Source organism: Bombus vancouverensis, chromosome 6, assembly GCF_051014615.1.
Source record: "Bombus vancouverensis nearcticus chromosome 6, iyBomVanc1_principal, whole genome shotgun sequence".
Classification (NCBI taxonomy): domain Eukaryota; kingdom Metazoa; phylum Arthropoda; class Insecta; order Hymenoptera; family Apidae; genus Bombus; species Bombus vancouverensis.
In genome coordinates this window covers 6,935,826-6,958,442 of record NC_134916.1, presented here as the reverse complement: position 1 = coordinate 6,958,442, position 22,617 = coordinate 6,935,826, and the positions used below count along the sequence as shown (strand labels likewise).

At 30.1% G+C, this 22,617-nt stretch overlaps 2 protein-coding genes across 6 annotated transcripts; both read left to right on the top strand.

Moving 5' to 3' along the window:
• The first annotated feature begins 304 nt into the window (after window positions 1-304).
• On the top strand, window positions 305-8,245 carry Ubr1 (Ubr1 ubiquitin ligase). The gene is made up of 3 exons (XM_033336654.2): window positions 305-646; window positions 949-1,166; window positions 1,374-8,245. The coding sequence occupies exon 3, from the start codon at window positions 1,406-1,408 to the stop codon at window positions 6,716-6,718; it is 5,313 nt and encodes a 1,770-aa protein (XP_033192545.1). The 5' UTR covers window positions 305-646; window positions 949-1,166; window positions 1,374-1,405; the 3' UTR covers window positions 6,719-8,245.
• A 777-nt stretch (window positions 8,246-9,022) lies between these two features.
• LOC117158100 (CDK5 and ABL1 enzyme substrate 2) lies at window positions 9,023-18,467 on the top strand. 5 transcript variants are annotated; one of them, XM_076619582.1, is made up of 11 exons: window positions 9,023-10,015; window positions 11,055-11,432; window positions 11,528-11,651; window positions 11,871-11,989; window positions 12,245-12,283; window positions 12,904-12,989; window positions 13,065-13,171; window positions 13,250-13,356; window positions 13,447-13,651; window positions 15,106-15,198; window positions 16,537-18,467. In XM_076619582.1, exons 1-10 carry the CDS (start codon window positions 9,594-9,596, stop codon window positions 15,130-15,132), a joined length of 1,614 nt encoding a protein of 537 aa, XP_076475697.1. In that variant the 5' UTR covers window positions 9,023-9,593; the 3' UTR covers window positions 15,133-15,198; window positions 16,537-18,467. The 5 variants fall into 5 exon arrangements, with proteins under 5 accessions (XP_076475697.1, XP_033192551.2, XP_076475696.1 ...); XM_033336660.2 differs by adding an exon at window positions 13,740-15,036 and having other exon boundaries at window positions 15,106-18,467; XM_033336658.2 differs by adding an exon at window positions 13,757-15,036 and having other exon boundaries at window positions 9,030-10,015; window positions 15,106-18,467.
• Window positions 18,468-22,617: the final 4,150 nt, after the last annotated feature.

Genomic DNA, 22,617 nt, shown 5'->3' with positions numbered 1-22,617 from the left:
GTAATATAGTCTGTCCAACGAGATAAGGTAGTAAATATAAATAGGATTTGATTGCAATTATTGGCTGCCGACTAGTGACATTCGAGTGTTACGCAAAATAAAAATGACGAAATTTTCTGGGGCTTTTGCTAGATTAAAGTTAGATATAAGTTTAGTTCTAAAATAGAGTAAAATTAAAAATACTTATTAATATTGTTTGCAACACTTTTTTTGTGATATTTTGTTCATTTAAATAACCCTTTCAACATATTAAAGTTTAAAAAAAATCGGAGATACTGACCAAATTGCTAACTATTACCAAATATTTAATATATTTCTAGCCAATTTTTTGAGCGCTGCAGTCAAGAACAAATATTAAAACGGAAGCATATCTAACATATATATGATTTCAGTCTCTAAACTTCATAGGCCATCTTGTGCATTGTTCAATTTAACTGTGTAAAAGTATTGCTTATCATTTCGTTTCGAAATGTCAAAACTTGGTTGACTGATATCATCGAATATCCACGTCTTTAATGCGAACGATTATCATAAAGCGACTGCTGTCAAGCACTGTGACGCACGTAGTTGAAGGATCACATACAGATTTTGTGTAACAAAGAACTTTTCAATATCTTTTATTAACCTTGGCCTGGTCATCATAATAGTAAGTATCGTCTTCAAAGAAAGTTAAAAATAGTTCGATTTAACGAAAAGTTTAACTACACCTATAAAATAGTCTTTTAAATTGAAATGTTGTTCGCTCTGCGTAGTATATAAAATTTCGTAACATAGTGTTTAATTTTTGTCTATTACGAAACTAAAAAGTTTTCGATTTCTCGAATTATTTAGACATTTGATTTGATGAATAGGCAGTTAAGATTAAGTGCAATTTTGTAATTGAAGAATACTGTTATACCGTATGGAAATTTCATGGACTATAAATCGTTGGTAACCTATCACTTTCAGATAATGATTGAATAGAAATGAGAACATTATGTGAAGTAGTGAAATTGTATCAAATCACATAATTTATATGGACTAAGATACATTGAGTAATAAAATTCTGTGAATGATTTTGATCTATTCAATGTTGACATGTTGGATCAAATAAGAATGTAAAGAACAATGTACAATGCATCTACTTTATGTTGATACATTATATCAAGAACTGTGTTGATTCTGTGGTTAGTATAACTTTTATCAAATTTATGTTTTTAAAATAAAATTTGAAAATTCATTATGTTTTACATATATGTACATAAATTACAATATAATATAAATATTTAATTATAAAATTATATTAAATGTAAAAGTATATTAAATTTAATATTAGAACTTTTAATATTAAAGAATATGCATGAAACTTTAATCCACAATATTTATCATTTCAGTACACATTGTTTTGGCAATTTAAATTACAATAATGAGTAGTGAGAATTTACAAGAACATCTATATCAAAATACTGAAGATATGGAGCCACCACCATCTTTGTCTACTTTCCAAAATTTTAGTCATTCATGCGTAAATGTATGGATGGAAAAAATGAATAAAGGAATACTGTCATGTACCCATTTTAATGAGCATTGGAGAGTCTGGGTTCCACGGATATATAGTCCACAACGAAATACCAATTGTCTAGATTGGGTTTTTGATGAAGAAGCAGCAAAGAAAGTACTTTTTAATACTTTAAAAGAATTTATTTGTAATGGAGATCCAAATATTGTACTAAAAGAACTAAGTCAAATGGATAATGTGATATGCGGTAAAGTGTTCAAAATGGGTGAGGCTACATATAGTTGTAGAGAGTGTGGTGTGGATTCAACATGTGTCTTGTGTGCAGATTGTTTTAAGCAATCAGCTCATCGTAATCATAAGTATAGAATGGGTACTTCTAGTGGTGGAGGATTTTGCGATTGTGGAGATATAGAAGCTTGGAAAAAAGAACCATTTTGTAACACACATCTAGCTGGAATACAAGCTAAAGAATCTCGTGGAAATAAATTACCTGGAGATATAGCAGAAAGAGCAGTAATAACTTTTGAGGCAATATTAAGATATTGCCATACAATGTTATCTTTGGAACATACAATTGGATTACCTCCTGATTTGTGTTCTAATAATACAGCGGATGATGATTATTGTATAGGAGATTATTGTACAGTTCTTTTCAATGATGAGACTCATACATTTGATCAAGTAATTAGTACTCTTATACGTGTTATGCATTGCTCACAAAGAGACGCATTAGAGTTTGTAACAAGTGTTGATAGGGATGGTAGAGCTGTTGTAAAATGTGCAGAATTCCATGAGTGTAAAGAATTACAGAATGATATTGAAAAATTCACATCACGACATAGCAATCGAGCATTAAAAGTACTTGTAGTTCATGCTCATGTAATTGCTCACCAAATATTTGCTATGTTACTTTTACATTGGTTACAACAATTTATAAATCCCTGTGAAAGTTTTAGAGTGCTTTTCAGTAATGTTGCGCTCAATACAAAATTACCAGTTATTTCCATTGTAGAAGGTATACTTATGAAAGATTCACAGTTATGGAAATCTGCAAGAACAGCATGGCACAGATTACTAATGTCTGGAATGCTTATGGAATATGAAAGCAAAAGAGCTCTAGCAATTGTTTTTACATATAATTATGGTTCTATTATGAAAGATTACATAAGAGATGATCATGATCATTCATTTTCTATTGTCTCATTCTCTGTACAATTATTTACAGTTCCAACATTAGCGCATCATCTTATTGCACATCATGATGTACTGTTTATCTTATTAAACACGTTTATTTCGGAAAGTTCACGAAGATGTAATGCAGCAGGAAAGTTGGAATTTGAAAGAGATACTCCTAATACTTCATTTAAAAGAGCTCTATATATGCTCCAAGATTTACGATATTTACTAAGCTCCAAGCCAGATGTTTGGACTGATGAATTAAGAAAAAGCTTTTTACAAGGACTTTCACTTTTGCTCACATTACTTAGCAGTATGCAATGCATGGATTCTGTAGTGAGACAAGTTGGTCAGCATATGGAATATGAACCTGAGTGGGAATCTGCATTTAATTTACATATTAGACTATCTCCAGTTATTAGTCTTGCATTACAATGGTGTGGTTCAGATCAAATTGTTCTAATAAAAGCTTTTCGGTTAGTTTTAAGAAAGCTATATGAACAGCCAGGACATGAGATTGGTCCACCTCAAGTGAGAGAATTAGCAGATCATAGTGCAACATGTCTCCAATATGATGTATCATCTGAACCAGTATCTATACATCTCCCACTTTCCAGATTTTTAGCAGGTCTTTTTCCATATCTTGAAATGCATGACTTACATTTTCAGTGTGCAGAGTTTATCAATCATACAAAGCCAACATTAGAACAGATCATAGAACCGGTATTAGCAACTCAAGTAATGATTGCACAAGTACATAGTGGTATGTGGAAGAGGAATGGATATTCATTGTTGAATCAGTTATATTTTTATCACAATGTTAAATGCCGTTCAGAAATGTTAGACAGAGATATTATCTTGCTTCAAGCCGGAGCATCTTTAATAGAAAGTAATGAATTTTTGATCCATGTTTTAAATAAATTTAATCTTTTACAATGGGCAAGTTCAGACTTTGATGTAAATGCTGTCAAATATCTTGAAGATGAAAGTATCAGGCAAACTTTAGTTGAAGAATTTCTAGGATTACTTATAACAATAATAGGAGAAAGATATGTACTTGGAGTTGGACAAGTTACTGCTGATGATATTTTGAAAAAAGAAATCATTCAACAATTATGTATTAAACCTCTTTCTCATTCAGAGCTTAGTAAAACATTATCAGATGATACATATTTGGAAACTGAAATGGAAAAGGTAATACAAGATATTGCAGATTTTAAAAAACCTTCACAAGTATCAGGAGGGAAAGGCGTATATGAACTAAAACCTCACTTATATTCGGAATATAATGTATTCTTTTATCATTATACAAAAGAGGAAGTAAGTAACTCTGAAGAAACACAACGAAAACGAAGAAAAGCTTTAGGAGAATTACAATGTTGTCCACCTCCTAAACTTCCTAAATTAACAGAAGTATTTAGTTTAGTAACTAATTTATTACAATGTGATGTTATGTTACATATTATGCAAATTGTATTAGAAAGAGCACTTAATTGTAAACCTCGTAGATTTTCAGAATCACAAGTACATAAAATTTTACATCTTATTGGGTATGCTCTTCAAGAACAAGAATCTGGTTATTATCCTTTTTTTGCTTTTACAACAAGGGCTGCAAAGTGGAAAATCTATAAATTGTTAGAAGGTTTATCTAGTACTCCACGTATAGAAGCTCATAAAGATTTATTAACATGGATTTTAACAAGATACAGAGAAGTTGCTGGTAATACTCCAATGGATGTTAGTACAACACCTACCGCATCACGTACAGAAAATGTTGAAACTGATAAAGAATGGAGAACAAAAATGGCAGCAGAAAAGCGAGCAAGAATAATGGCACAAATGGCTGCTATGCAGAAACATTTTATGAAAAAGAATGCTGAATTATTTGAAGAAGCAGCTTTAGATGTGAATAAATCTAATGACCAAGACTCTAGTATGAATTCAAAAAAATGCCCTCAAAAAATACCTGTTGCTGTTGGTATTGGACAAACATCCAGAATATCCGGTGAAGAAACTTATAAAACTTGTATTTTGTGTCAGGAAGATCAAATTGTAACAGCAGCTGGTCAAGCAATGGTGTTAGCTGCATTTATTCAACAATCTACAGTTCTCTGTCAACACAGGGCTAACACTAATGAACCTGATCCATTATATCTTTCTGCAAAGCTCGGTGCATCACCACATATTGGTACTTGTGGTCATGTAATGCATGTTAATTGTTGGCAAGAATATTTTAATAATGTTCTTGCAAAAGAGAATAGAAGACCATTCCGTTTGCGACAACCGGCAAGTTTTGATGTGGAGAAACATGAATATCTTTGCCCACTTTGCGAATGTCTCAGTAACACTATTTTACCTCTTTTACCAGCTTTAAGAACATTACAACCAACTCCTCAAAATCAACCTGAACTTGATTTTCGTACATGGTTGGAGGCTTTAAGTATTACAATGCAAGTTAGATGTGGATTAAGTGATAATTTACATAGACCAAAATGTATTCAAGACGAACACGATCCGACATGTCGGTATTGCATAATGCCAGTTCCATGTCATATACAAGCTATTCGTAATCAACTTGGAAATGTAGAAAATATGTTTGAGTTAAATTATAATCAAACTGGTCCATCCATTTCAGAAAATTTAATATCTACAATTCAACATTTTGCACAAGCAATATACACAAAAGAATTTGGCACCGAACCAGATGAAGATGATGAAAGAGTACCATTATTAGCATGGAAATCAACAGCATACAGTATTCATGCTATAGAATTTCTTCTCCGTGACATGAACAAACCTTTATTAGGTGCTTTATCATCTAGACAAAGAGACAGTCTAGAAGGACTTGCAAGAATTTCTGCTGTATTGGGATCTAAATGTCAATTACGTACTAGTACAAAAGTGACATGGACAGATAGGGATATTATCCAAAATAATGCAATTTCTCTTTTAACTCTATTGTTAAAAACTTCACCTGAAGGCCCAAGTATTTTCGATTGGGATCCATTTGGAATGCTTATTCCTTTAATTAATTCATTTCCTAGTCTTTTTTGTACAAGCTTTAAGGCTGTACCATCAATCATTACTGGTGGAATATTTGAATTTTATGCCTTGCAGCTTATATTTATATCCCTAATAGTAAAAATATTATTAACATCAGACTTTAATGAAGAGATGGATGTAGATAACCCAGAGACAACTGAAAATACATTCTCCGAATCTATCTTAACATTGGCTCAAGTTTTAAACATTAATGTTGGCACTCAAGTAGTTGCTAATATATGGAGACGAGTCACAAACGCTTCTTTGCCTTTTCTTAGATGTTGTGCTCTCTATTTTCATTACATATGTGATGTTCCAGCACCAGAAGAACTAACTAAAATAGATGGAGCTACATATGAAAATATCTGTGCATATTTGGGATTACCGACAACATGTGATGAATTAGTAAAGCCAAATTTAGATATAATTATAAAATTAATAAATATTTGGAAAAGTCATCCCACTGTTCAAATGCATCTATCTGGTGCTAGTACAGTCACAATAATAAAAGAACCTTTGAAAGTTAACAGATTAGTGGAGCTTCCAGAAGATTATAGTGAGTTGATAAACATGATATCGTCGTTTACGTGCCCAAATAGCGTCCGTGAAGATTCTAAAACACCGACGCTGTGCCTAGTATGTGGCGAAATGTTATGTTCTCAAAGTTATTGTTGTCAATTTGAATTGAACGATGCACTGGTCGGTGCGTGCACATATCACGCAAGTAAATGTGGAGCTGGAGTAGGATTATTCTTACGAATACGAGAGTGTGAAATTCTTTTCCTAAGAATCTCGAATCGAGGATCGTTTGCTTGTCCGCCTTACCTGGACGAATATGGCGAAACAGATCAAGGTTTACGAAGAGGGAATCCACTTCGACTGTGTCATGATAAATACAGGCAACTGAATCAAATGTGGTTAGGGCATGGGCTATATGAATCCATATCAAGGGCTATTGAATCTTCAAGTAGTCCTATGTCAACCCGGTGGCAGCATCTATAACCATTCTAGGATTTTTATGCTCTAGCCTGGACATTTAGTTATGGATACTAAATCTATATTTAGCAGAAGCAGTCATAGCAATAAATACTATGATTGTTAATTATCTGTTTGATCATCGAAAGAAACTGATGAAATTATTTATTTTGATGATACAGTGTGGATGGCTTTGTATATTTAAAATGATTGGATGTTATTCTCGTTGCAATGTCCTTTTAGATTATTTCAGAGTTTACGGAATTTTCTATTATTGTGTAAATTAAATATAAATTTCTTATAATTATTGATAAATGTATGAATATTGTTGCTTGTAGAAATTAGTTTGTAATATTATTTGAATAATTGTCACATTGTTTACAAAATTCTAGGATCATATGAACAATCGAAGTTGTATAAATGGAAAAAGTTTCTGTATTAGCTATTTTAAAATACTACTAATGATAAACATCACTTTTTGTGTCATTTCACATAAATTTCATAAAATACATTAAAATCATTTTATGTTATAAATTGTTAAATGCTTAAAAGAATCAAGTATATACAAATTTGAAAGTTATTGCAGTAATTAAATATTTATTTCAGTTTTAGAATTTCTTAATCAGCAATGCAACACATACACACACACATAGATAAATGTTGAAAAATCATAAAATATTAAAATTATTTCCGTAAATTCAAATAAATACTGTGACATAATATTTGTTTTCTCATTGCTAGTCTTTTAGTTTATTTGACATGATAAAATATATAACTTGATGACATCTGCATCTTGCATAAGATTAACTTTTTTATATTAATTAAATTAGTTTCTTTTACATCTAATATTGCAATGAGTTAACTTGTATATTGTACAGTTACTTAATATAAATTTATTTATGTATAGGTTTATAATATATTTACATACGATATATATAAATATTACTTATATTCTGGATCAGTTCAGTAAGTTTAGAATCCTTAATTAATAATACCACCAGAAATTGCAATTATAATTATTTTCAATTTTGCTTATATGCAATAAGTTTTAACAAATAGCATTAGTATTTGTAATGACATTTAAGACGTTTTAATAACGATTTTATTATTAATAACAGAGTCGTTATCATTTATCTTTTTTTTTTTTTTTGGAGTGCAATATGTACTTGTTTTATCTAATTAAAAGTATGCAGTAAGCGTTAATAATAGCAAAAAGATATTTTACATCCGCGAATATTAAAAAATTTTGTTTTAACGAATTATTTATATATTTATAATAGATTACTTTATGTTACATTACAAACATTTTCAATTTAATTAGTGAGAAGAAATGTTCAGTTTTGTCAATTATGTATAATATCTGATAATACATATACGTATTGACATTGACTAAGTATAGTATAGATCCATCACTCAATATACCTTTGTGTCATGTTTCCAGGGCTGCAGAGTTCTTTTACCATTTTATTATCGTTTCCAGTGTTATCGATTTAGTGTAGAATATTATTAAAACGTTTGTAGTGGTTGGAATTAAAACAAAATTTTATTATGAAATCATTGATTAACTATTTACTATGTATGATATAATATGATTAAGTATTTACTATAATCGATAATGTCGCATGTGACTCGAAAATGGTACAGCGGTCAATCAGGTCAGGTGACCCGTGACTCGTGAACTCGTGGACCATCTTCGTGACAGTCTTGATTCCCAAAATGTAGGACGCGAGACACGACATGACACGAAAAAAAATTGTATCTGTATGCCAGGTGTATCCTATATTGATTCTGTACTTCCTCCGTAACTTTCATTGATTTCAGTCATTTTTAGTCGAAGACTTCATAAATATTGAGCACGTATGAGGACATCTGTCTTTCAAGTCAATTGTAATCGACTGATTCAAATGTGCACTGTACCTTGATTATGGGATTAATATAAATAAATGATAAGTAGGTTTCGGTTTCAAGCTAGAAATAGCTTTATACGTAGCTTTTTTCGTCATGTTTCTTAATTTAAAAATATGTAGTCGAAATTAATCAGCTTTATCAGTCACTATATAGGAAAGGTATGGTTTTTATCACAGAGGACTGTGGTTTCTAGGAAGATACAAGCATTCAACCAGTTTCATCTTTTTTCTAATGCGTTAGACATTTCATTTTTCTGAATGATGATATTAATATCCAATACCACTGAAACAGCTGGATAACACAATGAACTAAATTTTCTGTATCAAAGCAATGAAATAAGAGGTAATTATATTTACAAAATCAGCATCTTCATCTGTTAGTTTTAATATTCAATACAGTAGTGGAAACATAGAAATAAAATTCCATAAACATTGGAATAAATAGAGATTACAGAGGCAGCCTAGTGATTAACCTCCTAAGATAATGTGCATGATGAAGTTTTATAAAATTCATAAAATGTATGACAACAATAATTTTTTGTTTCTCTTTAAAGAAGAAGAGAAAAAAGAAAAACCTTGTTAAAGAAAAGCATAACGTTTCTAGAAAATTCGTTAATATATTTCGATATTAACACATGTGAGAAAATGCGCAGTCGCAGAAGAAAGTAGAGGGTACTATACTCGGCCGACAAGGGAATGGGTTGCAGTGTTGCGTAGTAGGAAGGAAGATTGTTTTATTGGTAGCAGGATTTGTTTTTTAATCTTATGAGAGGAATCAGTACGATGATGAGTGACACCGGTTCACGTATCTACGTGCGCTGTGTGAGCACATTAATGGAAAATGTCAGGACTAAGTGTACAAGCGGTGATAATGAATTGTGATCCTAGTAGTTGTCCTCGTTTGACAAAAGAATCCTTGTCGAGTGTCCGTCTCTTTCCTGGTCATTTACGTTGGTACTCGGTAATACCGGTCTATCGATACGGTCAACCGTGGAATGGCAGCAGCCTTAAAAAAGAATCATTCACGCAGAAGGTTGGCCGCCCTAACATTTCTTTCGAATATTTCTCTCGATGGCAGCCACCGCGATACCAAATTAGCTGTTCTATCGCGGAATAGTGTTGCTCATGCACGTACCCTAAGTGATAGTCAGGCTCATCAGGTTGAAGTTCGTCAGGCTGATTTGACTGTTTCTACTGAAGAAGTTGTCGATGACTCTACAGAAGAGCATTTAATATCCTCATCTGCAAAGCAAACAAGCTCTCCGCAATTAGTGCCAAAAAGTGGTGAACACAATTCATTTAGTTCAAATTCTGACGGGATACTGACTCCTGCGAAGGCAGCAGTGGCTGTTTTCTTAGAACAAGAAAGAAATTATCCACAGCTCTCTACTGGATTTCATAGTTCATTCAGAGAACGGTAAACAATTGTTTGAATTCCTTTAAATGTAACCTATACTTTGTTCCACCTTACCAAAGATATTAGCTTTAGGCTTGATTTTTTGTAATTTCGCAGTTTGTATATGTGAGGTGTGTGTATTTACAGAAACTAAATCATCGATTGTTTATATTATAAAGATTTCCTTCAGTTGTTTTGATGTTCTTTATGAGATAAAAAGTAAGATAAATACTACTTAGAGATGTTCATAAATATTACATAAACTTTCTTACATATAAATAATTAAATTGTTGATTTTATTATATACCCTTATTGAATTAAATAAATTGTTTTATATAACTAGAATAATAATTGATATAATTATTCATTTCTAATAAAATTTATAATTATTATAATTTTCAATATTTATGATTATTATCTATATGTATGCAATTAAAGAATAAATTTTAAATAACAAATTAGAATTCTATTAAAAGTTATGTAATATACAATGCTTTTATCAAAATAATCTTCTTTTTTATTACATAGCTATTTCTTACAATTATTATAGTTAATATTCTATATTCAATGTGTTATATATTTTGTAATATACTTAATAACATGTCTTTCATTTTTATCATTTTTAATGTTTTGTACATTAGTAGTAATCTATATCAGTATTGATTTTATTGATTTTATAAAACAAGTAGGAAATATATTCATTAAAGATAAGAAAAAGATAAGAAGAATGTAAAAGATACAACATAAGGATATATAGAGAGAGCAGCACATTTAACTAGTATTTGTCTTATTTTTCAAAATAATATTAAATAAGTTATATATTGGAGTGATATGACTCCAATAGTATAAAGTCAAAGTACCAAATGTTCAATGTTGTAGTTTATTTAAAATTATTATAATTTTCTCTACATATAAAATTAACATTTATGTACATTAGATGATAGATTTAGAACTAATAAAATCTATATTCCATGTAATATTCATTCAGTAATAACATTTTGTGCAATATTCATATATTATTAGGAATAGAAAATATAAGGTATTTATTTCTGTTTCTTAGTACTGGCACAACTGGCAGTGAATATTCTTTACCTGAAAGGCGAGTTGGTTCTTTACAATATAAAAAGCGTATAACTCATCAAACATCAACTCTTTCGGAAGATATAAAGCATCAATATAACAGTTCCAATGAAAGTATTGGTTCTTTACGTTCAAAACCACAATCCTCAAAATCAAAATCAAAGATATCAAATAATATACAATCTGGTTCTGCAAATAGTGGCATAATACCAGAAGTTACAAGAGAATTGCGTTTAATGCAACGACCTGTAAATGGTTATAAGTTTGGAGATGATAGATTGGTTTTGGTTTCTAATAAACGTGTGCCATTTCTAGTATTTTCTGCTCTTCCATATAATAAAGGACAAAGATCTAGTTGGTAAGATAAATATAATAAAAATTGAATAATGCTATATTTAAAATACATAATATTTCTTGTAGTATAGTATAACTATAGATCTTTTCTTCTTGTAGGTCTGAATTGCGTAAAGACACAGGACGAAGAAAAAATATATCTTCACAGAGACCATTATCAGCAATTAATGATAATATTGACCCTTTTGGTTTATTGGGAATAGAGCGTGCTAAAGACGGCCAGGTATTTAATTAAATAATACAGGGTGACTCTTTTACTAGTTAATTCAAAAGCATTGTTATTATAGTGATAATATTATATTGTTTTATATGATCTGTTATAAGAAGCTGATATTGGAGAATGTCATTCATAGTCTGATTTGCAACACTGCTTTTGTTAACTAACAAGATCACCTTCTATATGCAATGAACTTTAAATTCCCTAAATTTTGAATATTTTTAGGAAATATCTTATGGGCAGTTGCTTGTCCCATCTAGACAGTTTCAAAAGGACAAAAAGTTACATTTTAGTGATAATGAGGCAATAGAACTTATACCTAACAAACATCCTGTAGTTTCAAGGTATTTATTTTGTGTAATTACTTAATATATTTCCACTTTTGTCTAGTATTTTATCCCCATTTCGTAAGTACAAATATTTTGTAATATTATATTACATAATTTTGAAAAAATTTTCTATATAATATAGTATTTTTATATATTTCCTGTTTCACATATTTTCATTCATCTTCCATATTTCACTTATATATTCTCACAGAATATGCATTGCACAATTTTTTTTTTCTTGTAATGAAACTTTTCAACCATATTTTGCAGGACAAAAACTATTACATGGAATGTGGATCACTCTAAATGGTAAAACATATAAGCATATTGTACTAAAAAAAAGATTTATATTACAATTGTATACAGTAGAAAATATGAATTATAATTTATATTGTTAATTAATTTGGCATAGACAATTCTTATTAGTATATAACTAAATTAGTATATAACTAAATAAATTAGTATATAACTAAATATAATAAATCTTTTTCAACACTAAATACATAGCACATGTATTATAATACAGGATTTGTATGATTAGTTTCAAATAAAAAAATATGTTTATTATACATATAGAAAAAAAATCTTTATTTGAGTGATAATTGAATTTGTATTGCTATTGTTAATGAAAAGTAATTACTTTTGTGTGAATATTATATCTTTAATAAAAATAGAAACTTTCATTTTAGAATTGGTGAATAGATAAAATATTTGTGTATCATCATTAATATACATATCATGTACATTTTCATTTATATGTTCATTTATATACATATAATCATTTTTAACGCATATATGTTAATTAATTTTTATTAGTTATTCTTAGATTTATTATGCCGTATTATGTATAAAATATTTGAAGGTTATAACAAATTACACGTGCTTGTTACTTTTCCATGCTGTGCTTTGTACATTGAAACCTTTTCCAGGTGTCTATCATATGATACAGCTACATATCGTACTCAGCATTTAACGCCCGAATCTCCACCACTATCTTTTAATGCTGATTCTAAAGGTATAGTGTATAAATCATTTGAAGTAGTAAACAAAATAATATATGATAATGAAATATTTCTCTTTGTAATTATAGCTTATGATTGGGATGAGCAATCATTACAATACAATCCTAATTTGTTGGATGATCCGGAACTCATAGCTGGAAAACATAGAACACTGCTTACATTTACATCATACATGGTATATATACATATTTTATAAGCTTGTGATATAATGTACAATAATATATTTTTTTGTAACTACTTATTTTTTATATAGGCATCAGTTATCGATTATGTAAGACCATCTGACTTAAAAAAAGAATTGAATGACAAATTTAAAGAAAAATTTCCGCATATACAACTTACCTTGAGTAAATTAAGAAGGTTAGTATTAAAAAATATGACGTTATCTATAAGTATGTAGTACTTTTTATGCGATATTTATTTATATATTACAATGATATATACCTATAGCTTAAAACGAGAAATGAGGAAAATAGCAAAAATGGAATATGGTATTGATCTCCTAACAGTAGCAATGGCTTATGTATACTTTGAAAAACTTATTCTTCGAAATGTTGTTACGAAACAAACGCGGAAATTATGTGCTGGTGCATGTTTGCTTCTTGCAGCAAAATTGAATGATGTTAAGGGTGATGTCCTCAAATCATTAATAGAGGTATTTATTTCATATGTAAACATATGATATCAATATATTATATTATTATGTGAATCAATATTACATGGGGAATACTTTTGGATTAAAGTTTTATGCGATTTACAGAGAATTGAAAGTGTATTTCGTCTAAACCGCAAGGATTTAATTACATCAGAATTTGCTGTTTTGGTGGCCTTAGAATTTGGTTTACATCTTCCAACATGGGAGATATTTCCACATTATCAGAGATTAATATACGAATCTTGACCTTCTTTCACGACGTTTTTCTTACGTAGGCCCAGAACATTTTCTTCATAAAATTAAAATTTCCGAAACAATTATGAAAAGTACAATACATAGAGTTTTTTTTATATAATAACGTACAAAATTATAAGTAAAAGGGAATAAGAATTTAAAAGCGAATAGATACACTATGGTTACTAACTAATTTGTTATTCTGTAATATCGTAAAAAAATAATATGTTGGTAACAGTTATAAACAGCTTGATAGGCATGAATAATTTCAGAAGGGATATTACAAAATATTTCATTTTTTCTTAATATGACTATTTACAATAAGTGAGCTTTAATAATACGAAGCTCTTATATGATAAAGTTGTTTAATACTTCGTAAATTTATAAACATGCGTATTTGTAATTAGAGTAATTGAACGGAATGGTGGAAATTGCTGCATTGTGTGTTATTATGCGTAACAAGCTGTAAGAATTACAAATAACAGTGTATACTTTTGAAACATTGTAAACACTTAAATATGTTCAAATCTTTTAAGTACTTATATAATTTTTAATTTGTTTTTAATGGTCAAAAAATTACGTTATGTATAGTACTTAGCGTAGTTAATAATTCCTTTCTGAGACACAATAACTTATACACAAAGATGATGTTAATTATACAATGTTGTAGGTAATCTGACAAACTTATAAAGAGGAAACAACAACTGCTAAGTTTAGAGTCAATAGAGTACTTTTAAATCTTAGAGACATCAGTTATAGTGATTTAACCATATAAATGTAAATGCTTCTTCCAATTTTTATAATGTATAAATGAAATTATGTTTCCGAAGCTTTTAAAGTTCTAAGGTTTACTATAGATATTAAAAAAAGATTTTCGTGCTTTAAAAAAGTTGCATAAAATTTTATTGTTTCACGAAAAGTTTATTTTAAAATATATGTATTTAAACATTTAAAGATTTAATATTACAAAATTTTATTGTTTTAAATTGCTTTTAGTTTTGTAATTCTTTTAACATATGATAAATATCTAATTATAGAGTCATTATTTACTGGAAAAAGATAATTATTAAACATCCAATTATAAAAATTAATATTATTGAAGAATAGAAAAATTATAGATGAAACTACCAATGAAGTACTTTGTTTTAAATGTAATGAAAATATTTACGAAGTTAAGTTATACTTTTTCTTATTATTCATTATTTTAATTGCTTTTGCAGCAAACTTGTGATGTTTTAAAATGGTAAATCCCAAACAGTGTCTTATTTTTTTATGTTTGTTGGCTATTAATAGGATGAATAAGAGAAAAATTGGTAAATATATTATATATTATTAATTAATATATTGTATATTATATATATATTATTAGATATTTGACATAAGTGGAATCTTCTTTGAATGAGAACTTAATCGTTTTTTCTTCTTGTTTTCCCATTTTTTTTTAATCTAGTCAAACCAATTCATAATTCAGTTTAATTGCTTCTGTTTATAGCCTTTAGAGTGGTTCATTTTTATGGATTAAAGTTGGCACAGAAAATGATTGTACAATATTAAGTAATAATAAATTACTGCATGTGCTTAAAGTGCTAATTTTTGCAATCATGAATAACAGTTTGCCAAAATAAAAAAGTTACAATCATTTTCCTAATTCAATTATGTCTTACAACTTTTTCAAAGTATTTGAAATATATGAGATTGTATCAATAATTTAGATTCATGTAAATTATAATATTGAGAAGTATGCACACTAATAATATATATATTGCTACTTGCTTGATTAAACAAATTACAAAAACCATATTATAAATTATTCAAAATTCGTATGATGTATATCAATATTATCAAGTATCCCTTAAAATGTAAAGTAAAACATCAGAGAGATGCTATAATAAACCCTTTGCATATTTGCTGTAATCGTACTTTGTAAATTTTCAGAGGAATATTTTGCTATAAAATTAACTTTACTCAGATCTTCTTTTATGTTAGCTTTCATTTGCATACATAAAGAAGCACCGAAGTATTTCAGTTCTTTAAATACTGTTTTCACAACAAAATTTTGTTGTGCATGCTTTATCATAGAATTTTACTTGTAAATTTAAATTTTGAAATATGTGTTAGCATTAAATAATATGAAAAGGGTACTTTTATAAAATATGTAGGAATTGTCGGCAGTATTTATAATGTTTTTTATATTGATGTCATATCTTTATATTAACTTTAATAGAGATTGTGTATAAAATTATTGTGTATAAAAATTTCTATTTTAATATATCTTTAGTTTTATTCGTTGATTAATCTGTATTGAATAGTAAATATTTTTTTATTGTTATAAATAGTACAATAATTGTTATAATATAAAAAAATAACGAGCGCGAAGAAAGCCTTAAAAGTTTTTATTTTTTATGTTAATAATATTTAAGACAGGTTTTGACTGTATTATTTCAAGAGATTGTTATTACGCGTAAAAATATACGCTCAAATTAGAAGAAAATTGTTAAAAAAAATTTTTTTACGTGTATTTCTTTCAGTTTACGTATGCAACTGAATGCCAGTAATATATAATTCAAATCAGTACATATCTTAAATTTTCATAATTTTCATAAATCTATAGTGTTCATCCTATATTAATTACATAACTTAATTTTTTTTAGAAATTACAAGAAATTGCAGAAAATTTCATATAAATACTGCTTTTTATCGAAGGAGGTTTATTTGTACAAAAACATAAAGATTAAATGTTAAATTGTCGTATGTATGTATTTTCATTGTACATAAAAAGTTATGTGTACAAACTACATTTTTGTAATGCTATTGCTGTTAAATTTTAATTATCGTAATATCTAATTTCCATATTGTGTTTTAGTAGACTTTTCGGATATCGACTCGCAGGATTTCATCATTGTAAGGACACGTTACTGGCAAGGATTATACACTCTTGATTTTCAGAATTGAGGGTTATTATCTTTTAATGTTAATTCTAAATATTTATAGTATGATTGATTATCGTTTTTTAATGACTATCATGGAAATGGTAAATCATTATCCTTGTCTGTAACAATAAAGCAATGTTGTGATTTTCATTACGAACCAATATATTTAGTGAGATTTAGTAATTAGGTTATAGATGTAGGTACATATATATATATTATATATATTATATACAATAATTTCACAGTCAAAGTGGACTTCTCCCACAATTCTTTATTTCTAGTTTGAATTAAAGTTATTCGGGTATCGTTGAGCATAGTTTCAAGTTTGTGCCATTATTAATTATTTACTTTACATAACTTTATTTAAGTTGGGGAACAATTATAAATATTCGTGTTTGTTCAATTTGCTTTCATCCTCGACTGATTTGAGTAAAAATATTCGAGATGTGTTGTATATAATTCTTAACATTAGACTAAGTGATGTAGTTTTATAATATCATAAAATATCATGTTCAGGGTAATTCGATTGAAATCATTGAAGATCCTTTGATTGTTTGTTATTCGATACTTTCAAGTTGGTTCTCCCAAAGTTAGTTGAAATGAACATAGTCTACTACAATTGTGAACTTCCGCATTAATACATCAAATATTGTACATACTTATTATTGTACGTACTTATGTATCTTATACATGTCCTGTGTGTGCGTGCTCACGTGAATATTTATTTATACTTGTACAGAGTGATAGCATTAAGACTGAAAACTTAACGAAACCAGTTTTCAGTTTCCTCTTTCGATTTTTCTTAATCAGCGTGAAAAACTCCCATCATGTAATAGTTAGCCGATAGAATTATGAATGGAAATCTAGAAGATGACGGACTTTGATACGACATACATTTATAAATGACGATTTGGTAGACAATGAATTAAGATTTGACCAATGGATCAACGATTTCAAAAGTATCTGTTCATCAGAGATTTCTATATACATACACATACACATATATATATACACCTATGTACCTACTTACGCAAAGTAGTCCTTTACGTTATGTGATATAGTTTTTATTTGCGTAATGCTAAAAAAAGTATTCGTATTAACGTTTAATTTATTACAGTTGCAAATGATCATTCTTAATGTGCTACATCAAAATGCTTTGTGAGATCGCGAATATAATAATGCTGTGATTACTTAAAGAAGAAATCGATCGAATCTCAGTCGCTCACAAATTTAAAATGGTCGTTTTATTTCGATTTCATACTATAATCAACATTGCTCTTTGCGAACTCTTTCAGTGACAGTTTTTGGTAAGCGCGACAGGTGAAACTTCTTTATAAAATCATTTTCTTCCCACGGCAAGCATAGGTAAGATAACAATGAATGTATACAAAATATTTAAATTGTGTAACGCAAATTATGCTTATCACATTTCGATCAGCTGTTTTTACTGATTCACTGAAGAAGTTATTGGAAATAACATCTGAATTGTATGCACTCACGGTACGAGTCAATTGCAAGATACTTTATCACATTACAATATAGTATCATAGGATGTTGTAAACAGCGATTGATAGTTTGTGTACGACTCTTTTAAGATAAATTGGATAACGAATGTATAAATACAAATAAAATTTGAAGAAAGATATTTAAAAGTTGTGTTAAAAATTTTAAATAGCTCCCTAATTTAAATTTTTCCTACTTTAAACCCTTTTTTTCTTGCCTTCTAAAAAAAAACTTTTTACCTCTATATATGTTTATTTAATATTAAACACGATAGTACTGAAGTAATTTCAAACTCAAGACATTTTTGTTTAACGAATTATTTTAACGCGATGACGAAACTTCACGCTAGTCGGACGTGCGAATCGCAGTTGGCTAACGCGAAAAGAACGCGCGAAGATGTAAGGAGGAAGCGCACAGACGCGAGTCTTCAAAGCGTGCCGGTGCCCACGCGCGAAAATCCATCCGGAAACGCCACTTTATGTCCTCTTCGCGATGGTTCAGAAATTAACTTTCCTCGCGTTCGTACTGGCGTATTGCCCACGAAAAGTTTTTAATGATTTCGCAGACAATTACAAGTAAAATTACTTTGGAGGATTTTCGTTTGCTACCTTTACAGGGTTCACTTTTCAAATAAGTTTGAAAGAACAAATACCAAGGTTCGCGTTTACATTAAGTAACTGATTACTAAAAATGTTACAAAAGATTAACTTTATATAAGAAAAACTGAGATAAAATTATATCGGTTGTAAGCGAAGAGGCACAGATGTTTCGTCGCGTTCTACGCAACATCTACAACGTGTCATGTTATCTTGTTGTATATCGAGGAGCAGAAAATTCTTGTCTCATATGTGTTTATTCTCAACTGTCCTGAAATAACAATAGCTTCTAACTGTTTCTACTAACAGGTATAACTTATCTGAAAGTTTATTTGATATGTGGTGATTTGAAATTTGGTGATTCGGAGATTTTTGCGAAACACATGTTCGATGTCGTGTGTCTCTCTTTCCTCCTTGAAGATAAGATTTATACAGGGTGGTTGGTGACTGGTGGTACAAGCGGAAGGGGGGTGATTCTACGAGAAAAAAGAAGTTGAAAATATAGAATAAAAATTTTTTTAATTTTTTTTTTTAATTTTTCCATCGAGACAACAATCTACAGTGAGATCCGTTATAACGAGACGTGATAAAGCGAAAATTCAAAGTCGATTTTCTCGAAAACAAAGCCTCAAACGAAAAATTGTTATTCTATATTTTCGACTTCTTTTTTCGCGTAGAATCACCCCCTTTCCGCTTGTACCACCAGTTACCAACCATCCTGTATATGTTTGAAGAATTGTTTAGTTTGAAACTTTTCCCTAGCGTCGGAACATGTTCTGCGACACTTGTGATTTTGGTCAAGGATTTGGTGGTAACAAATAAATAAGTGAATAGTTTGTCAGATGATCGAACAAGACTTCCGTTCGAGTTCACAAACATTCGCAGCAAAGTGGCCACTCCAGAACGAAGGTTCTCGTTTTCGTCCTTTAACGCCATAAGATAGAGAGTCTACTTACTCTTCTTCCTTCTGTTTATCTCTCCCTCCAAAGGTTTCTGCAGTAGAAAATCTTAGACGAAAAATATTTCAACGTGATGTTAAAAAGCTCTATAAATCTAGTCGTCTGAAGGAATAAGCTTAACCGTTTCAATGTTAAAATTATTTCTTACTTGTTAATATAATGATTAAGTAATCTATGTATTTGTGAATCAAAGGAATTTAGACTTAAATTCAATTCAAATCAAATTCAATATAAATTTAAATTTTAAGAAGTAATTTCATATTAATGTCTCTCTAATTGTATGAACATCGTAAAACACGCTTCATGAGGATATCATTTATATTTTTATATTTTAAGTATTTTTTGTAAATTATGAAAGAGAAACATGCGGCATCAGCGGGACGTGAATTACGATTTTACTTTTTCGCTTGTAATTGAAACTGTCTCAGAAAGTAACCACCGTCTTATTATGGGGCGCATAACTGTCGCGTGCGACGGACAGGAAGTGAGCCGTAAAACCTATTTGTCGGCTTCTCCATACACACTTTCCCGTGCTTAGTTGTACCTCTTTCCTCCGTTCCAAGCTTCTAGCACTTAAATCCTCTCCAGATTACAGGTTTCCGTAGATTTACGTGAAATATTTATGAAAATATTTATAAAAAATAACGATGAATTATAAGAAGCTAATTGATCGAAATAGAGACCTATGAGAATTTATTACAATTTGTATACTTGAATTTTCTAAAAGAATATAAAAATGCTTTATTATTATTTTAACGTCATATTTATATTTTCAATCTGGATGAACATGTGTTTCTTGCTTTTATTTATCAAATTTCTTTTTAGGAATATAAATTCCTTCTAGGATAGTGACGATTGAGCCTAATTAGGTATTTAGGATTAAAAGGAAAACGATGAATAGAGCGTTAAGTCTACCTAATCACCGAAGAGAAAACGGTTGAATACCGAAAGGACGTAAAATTCTCAGAGACCGCCTGCTGACGAAACTTGAAACTGATCTGCTAGCAGGCGCGAAACTTTATTACTGAATAGAGATTACAGTATTTCTCATGGTGATAGTAATACTATCGTTTACTTAATTCCCCAGATGGTGAGCATCAGTTAAGATCGATATACATATAATTATGAAGTACATTCTAATAGATTAAATATTTTAATATTTTATATTCAAGGAATATCAAGTATCGTATAAATATACGAGCATTGTTTTGTGGAAGGAAAATGTTAAATAAATTTCGCGTTTATCTTTTAAAGGAAAACTTGTAGCATCTGTTGGTTTGCAAGAAAACATTTCGTTGTTAGATAAACTGTAGTTCCCAGCAGAACGAATTTCTGTCCCTTTTCGAAAACAGCTGCATCTCTTTACCGAAGTATTCTCTGACTTTCTTTATTAAGAATTTTTTCCCTATTTTAAATATTATATACAGTTAAAGTTTGGAGTACCCTTTTGGAAATTTCCTGCTGAAATTTCCCTGAAACTTCAAAGCACTCATCTAAAAGTTCTTCTTAAATTCAAATAAAAAAAGAAATTAATAAGAGGAGAAATAATAAAATATCGAATGACATCATTTGTTGACCTTCCAGTTTAGAGGACCAGAATTTAATCCTGTTACATGCAATCACCAAGTATAATCAATTACATAATATGAGTTAGACTTTCGATTTCATTGAAAAAGAAGCAAGAGAGTAAAGACGAAGAAAATATGTTAATTTATATCCACCGATAGTAAGCGTTCCCAGGAATCTGACAAGTTGGAGTTCGAACTCGGTGATACTCGAAGCGGTTACGATGACACGATCGAGAGACATTACAATACTGTCATAAAATAGGAGGACTACAGGTAGCCGGAGCTGTCAGGTGAAAGCGCGCGCGTTTTGTTGTGGGTATCGCTTACAGTTAATCCACAATCCGGAACCCACTACAATGGTGCGATGACCGGCGTCGTAGGCGGTGAGGGGACGCTTTCTATGCTGTAAAGAAAAAAAGCAAAGCGACGACAGAGGCAAGAGCGGTGGTGGAGGAGAAAAAGGGCACATAAGGGAGCGAGAAAAGCGTAGATTTGTATCTCGCGGCTCTCCGTTTCGTTCCGTTCCTCTTTGACCGCCGACGCACCGCGGACGGATTCTTGATTTTATCTTCTCACTACGTCTCGTCGCCGAGACTCGAGAACAAACTATTAACGGCCGTCTGCTCGCCCGGATTCCGTAATTTATGGTGACGATTCCTCCGTTCTCTTGTACCTAACGACTCGGGCGTGCATCGTTCCTTAATGCGATCGTGTGCTAACACAGCGATTCACTCGCAAGTTTCAAATGCGCCGATCGACCGCGTAAATCCGACGCGCGATCTCACGCGAACTCGCGCATGCCGTATGATTTTTTTCTCTCGGGAATCTTAAATGCTTCCTGCACAGAATCGATTGATTATATTTATTTTTTTTATCGTAAAATGCAAAAAACCTTCTTCGATGATGGTGCGACTTGAGTAATAAGGAAATTTTTGCGTTATTTGTTTATTACTTATTGTATAATTAATACGCCGATATATCTATGTAGATTAATCGAGTCACACAACAGAAGTCAAACTGATCTATATTGGATATAAACATTTAGAATGATTAAACACTAATTATATCCTGCTACTAAAATTATGAAATTTTATTGAATATGAAATTGATCATTTTGGCATCCGTATAACTTAATAGGTAAAAAAGGATCGGATCTACATTTTAAAAAGGACAATC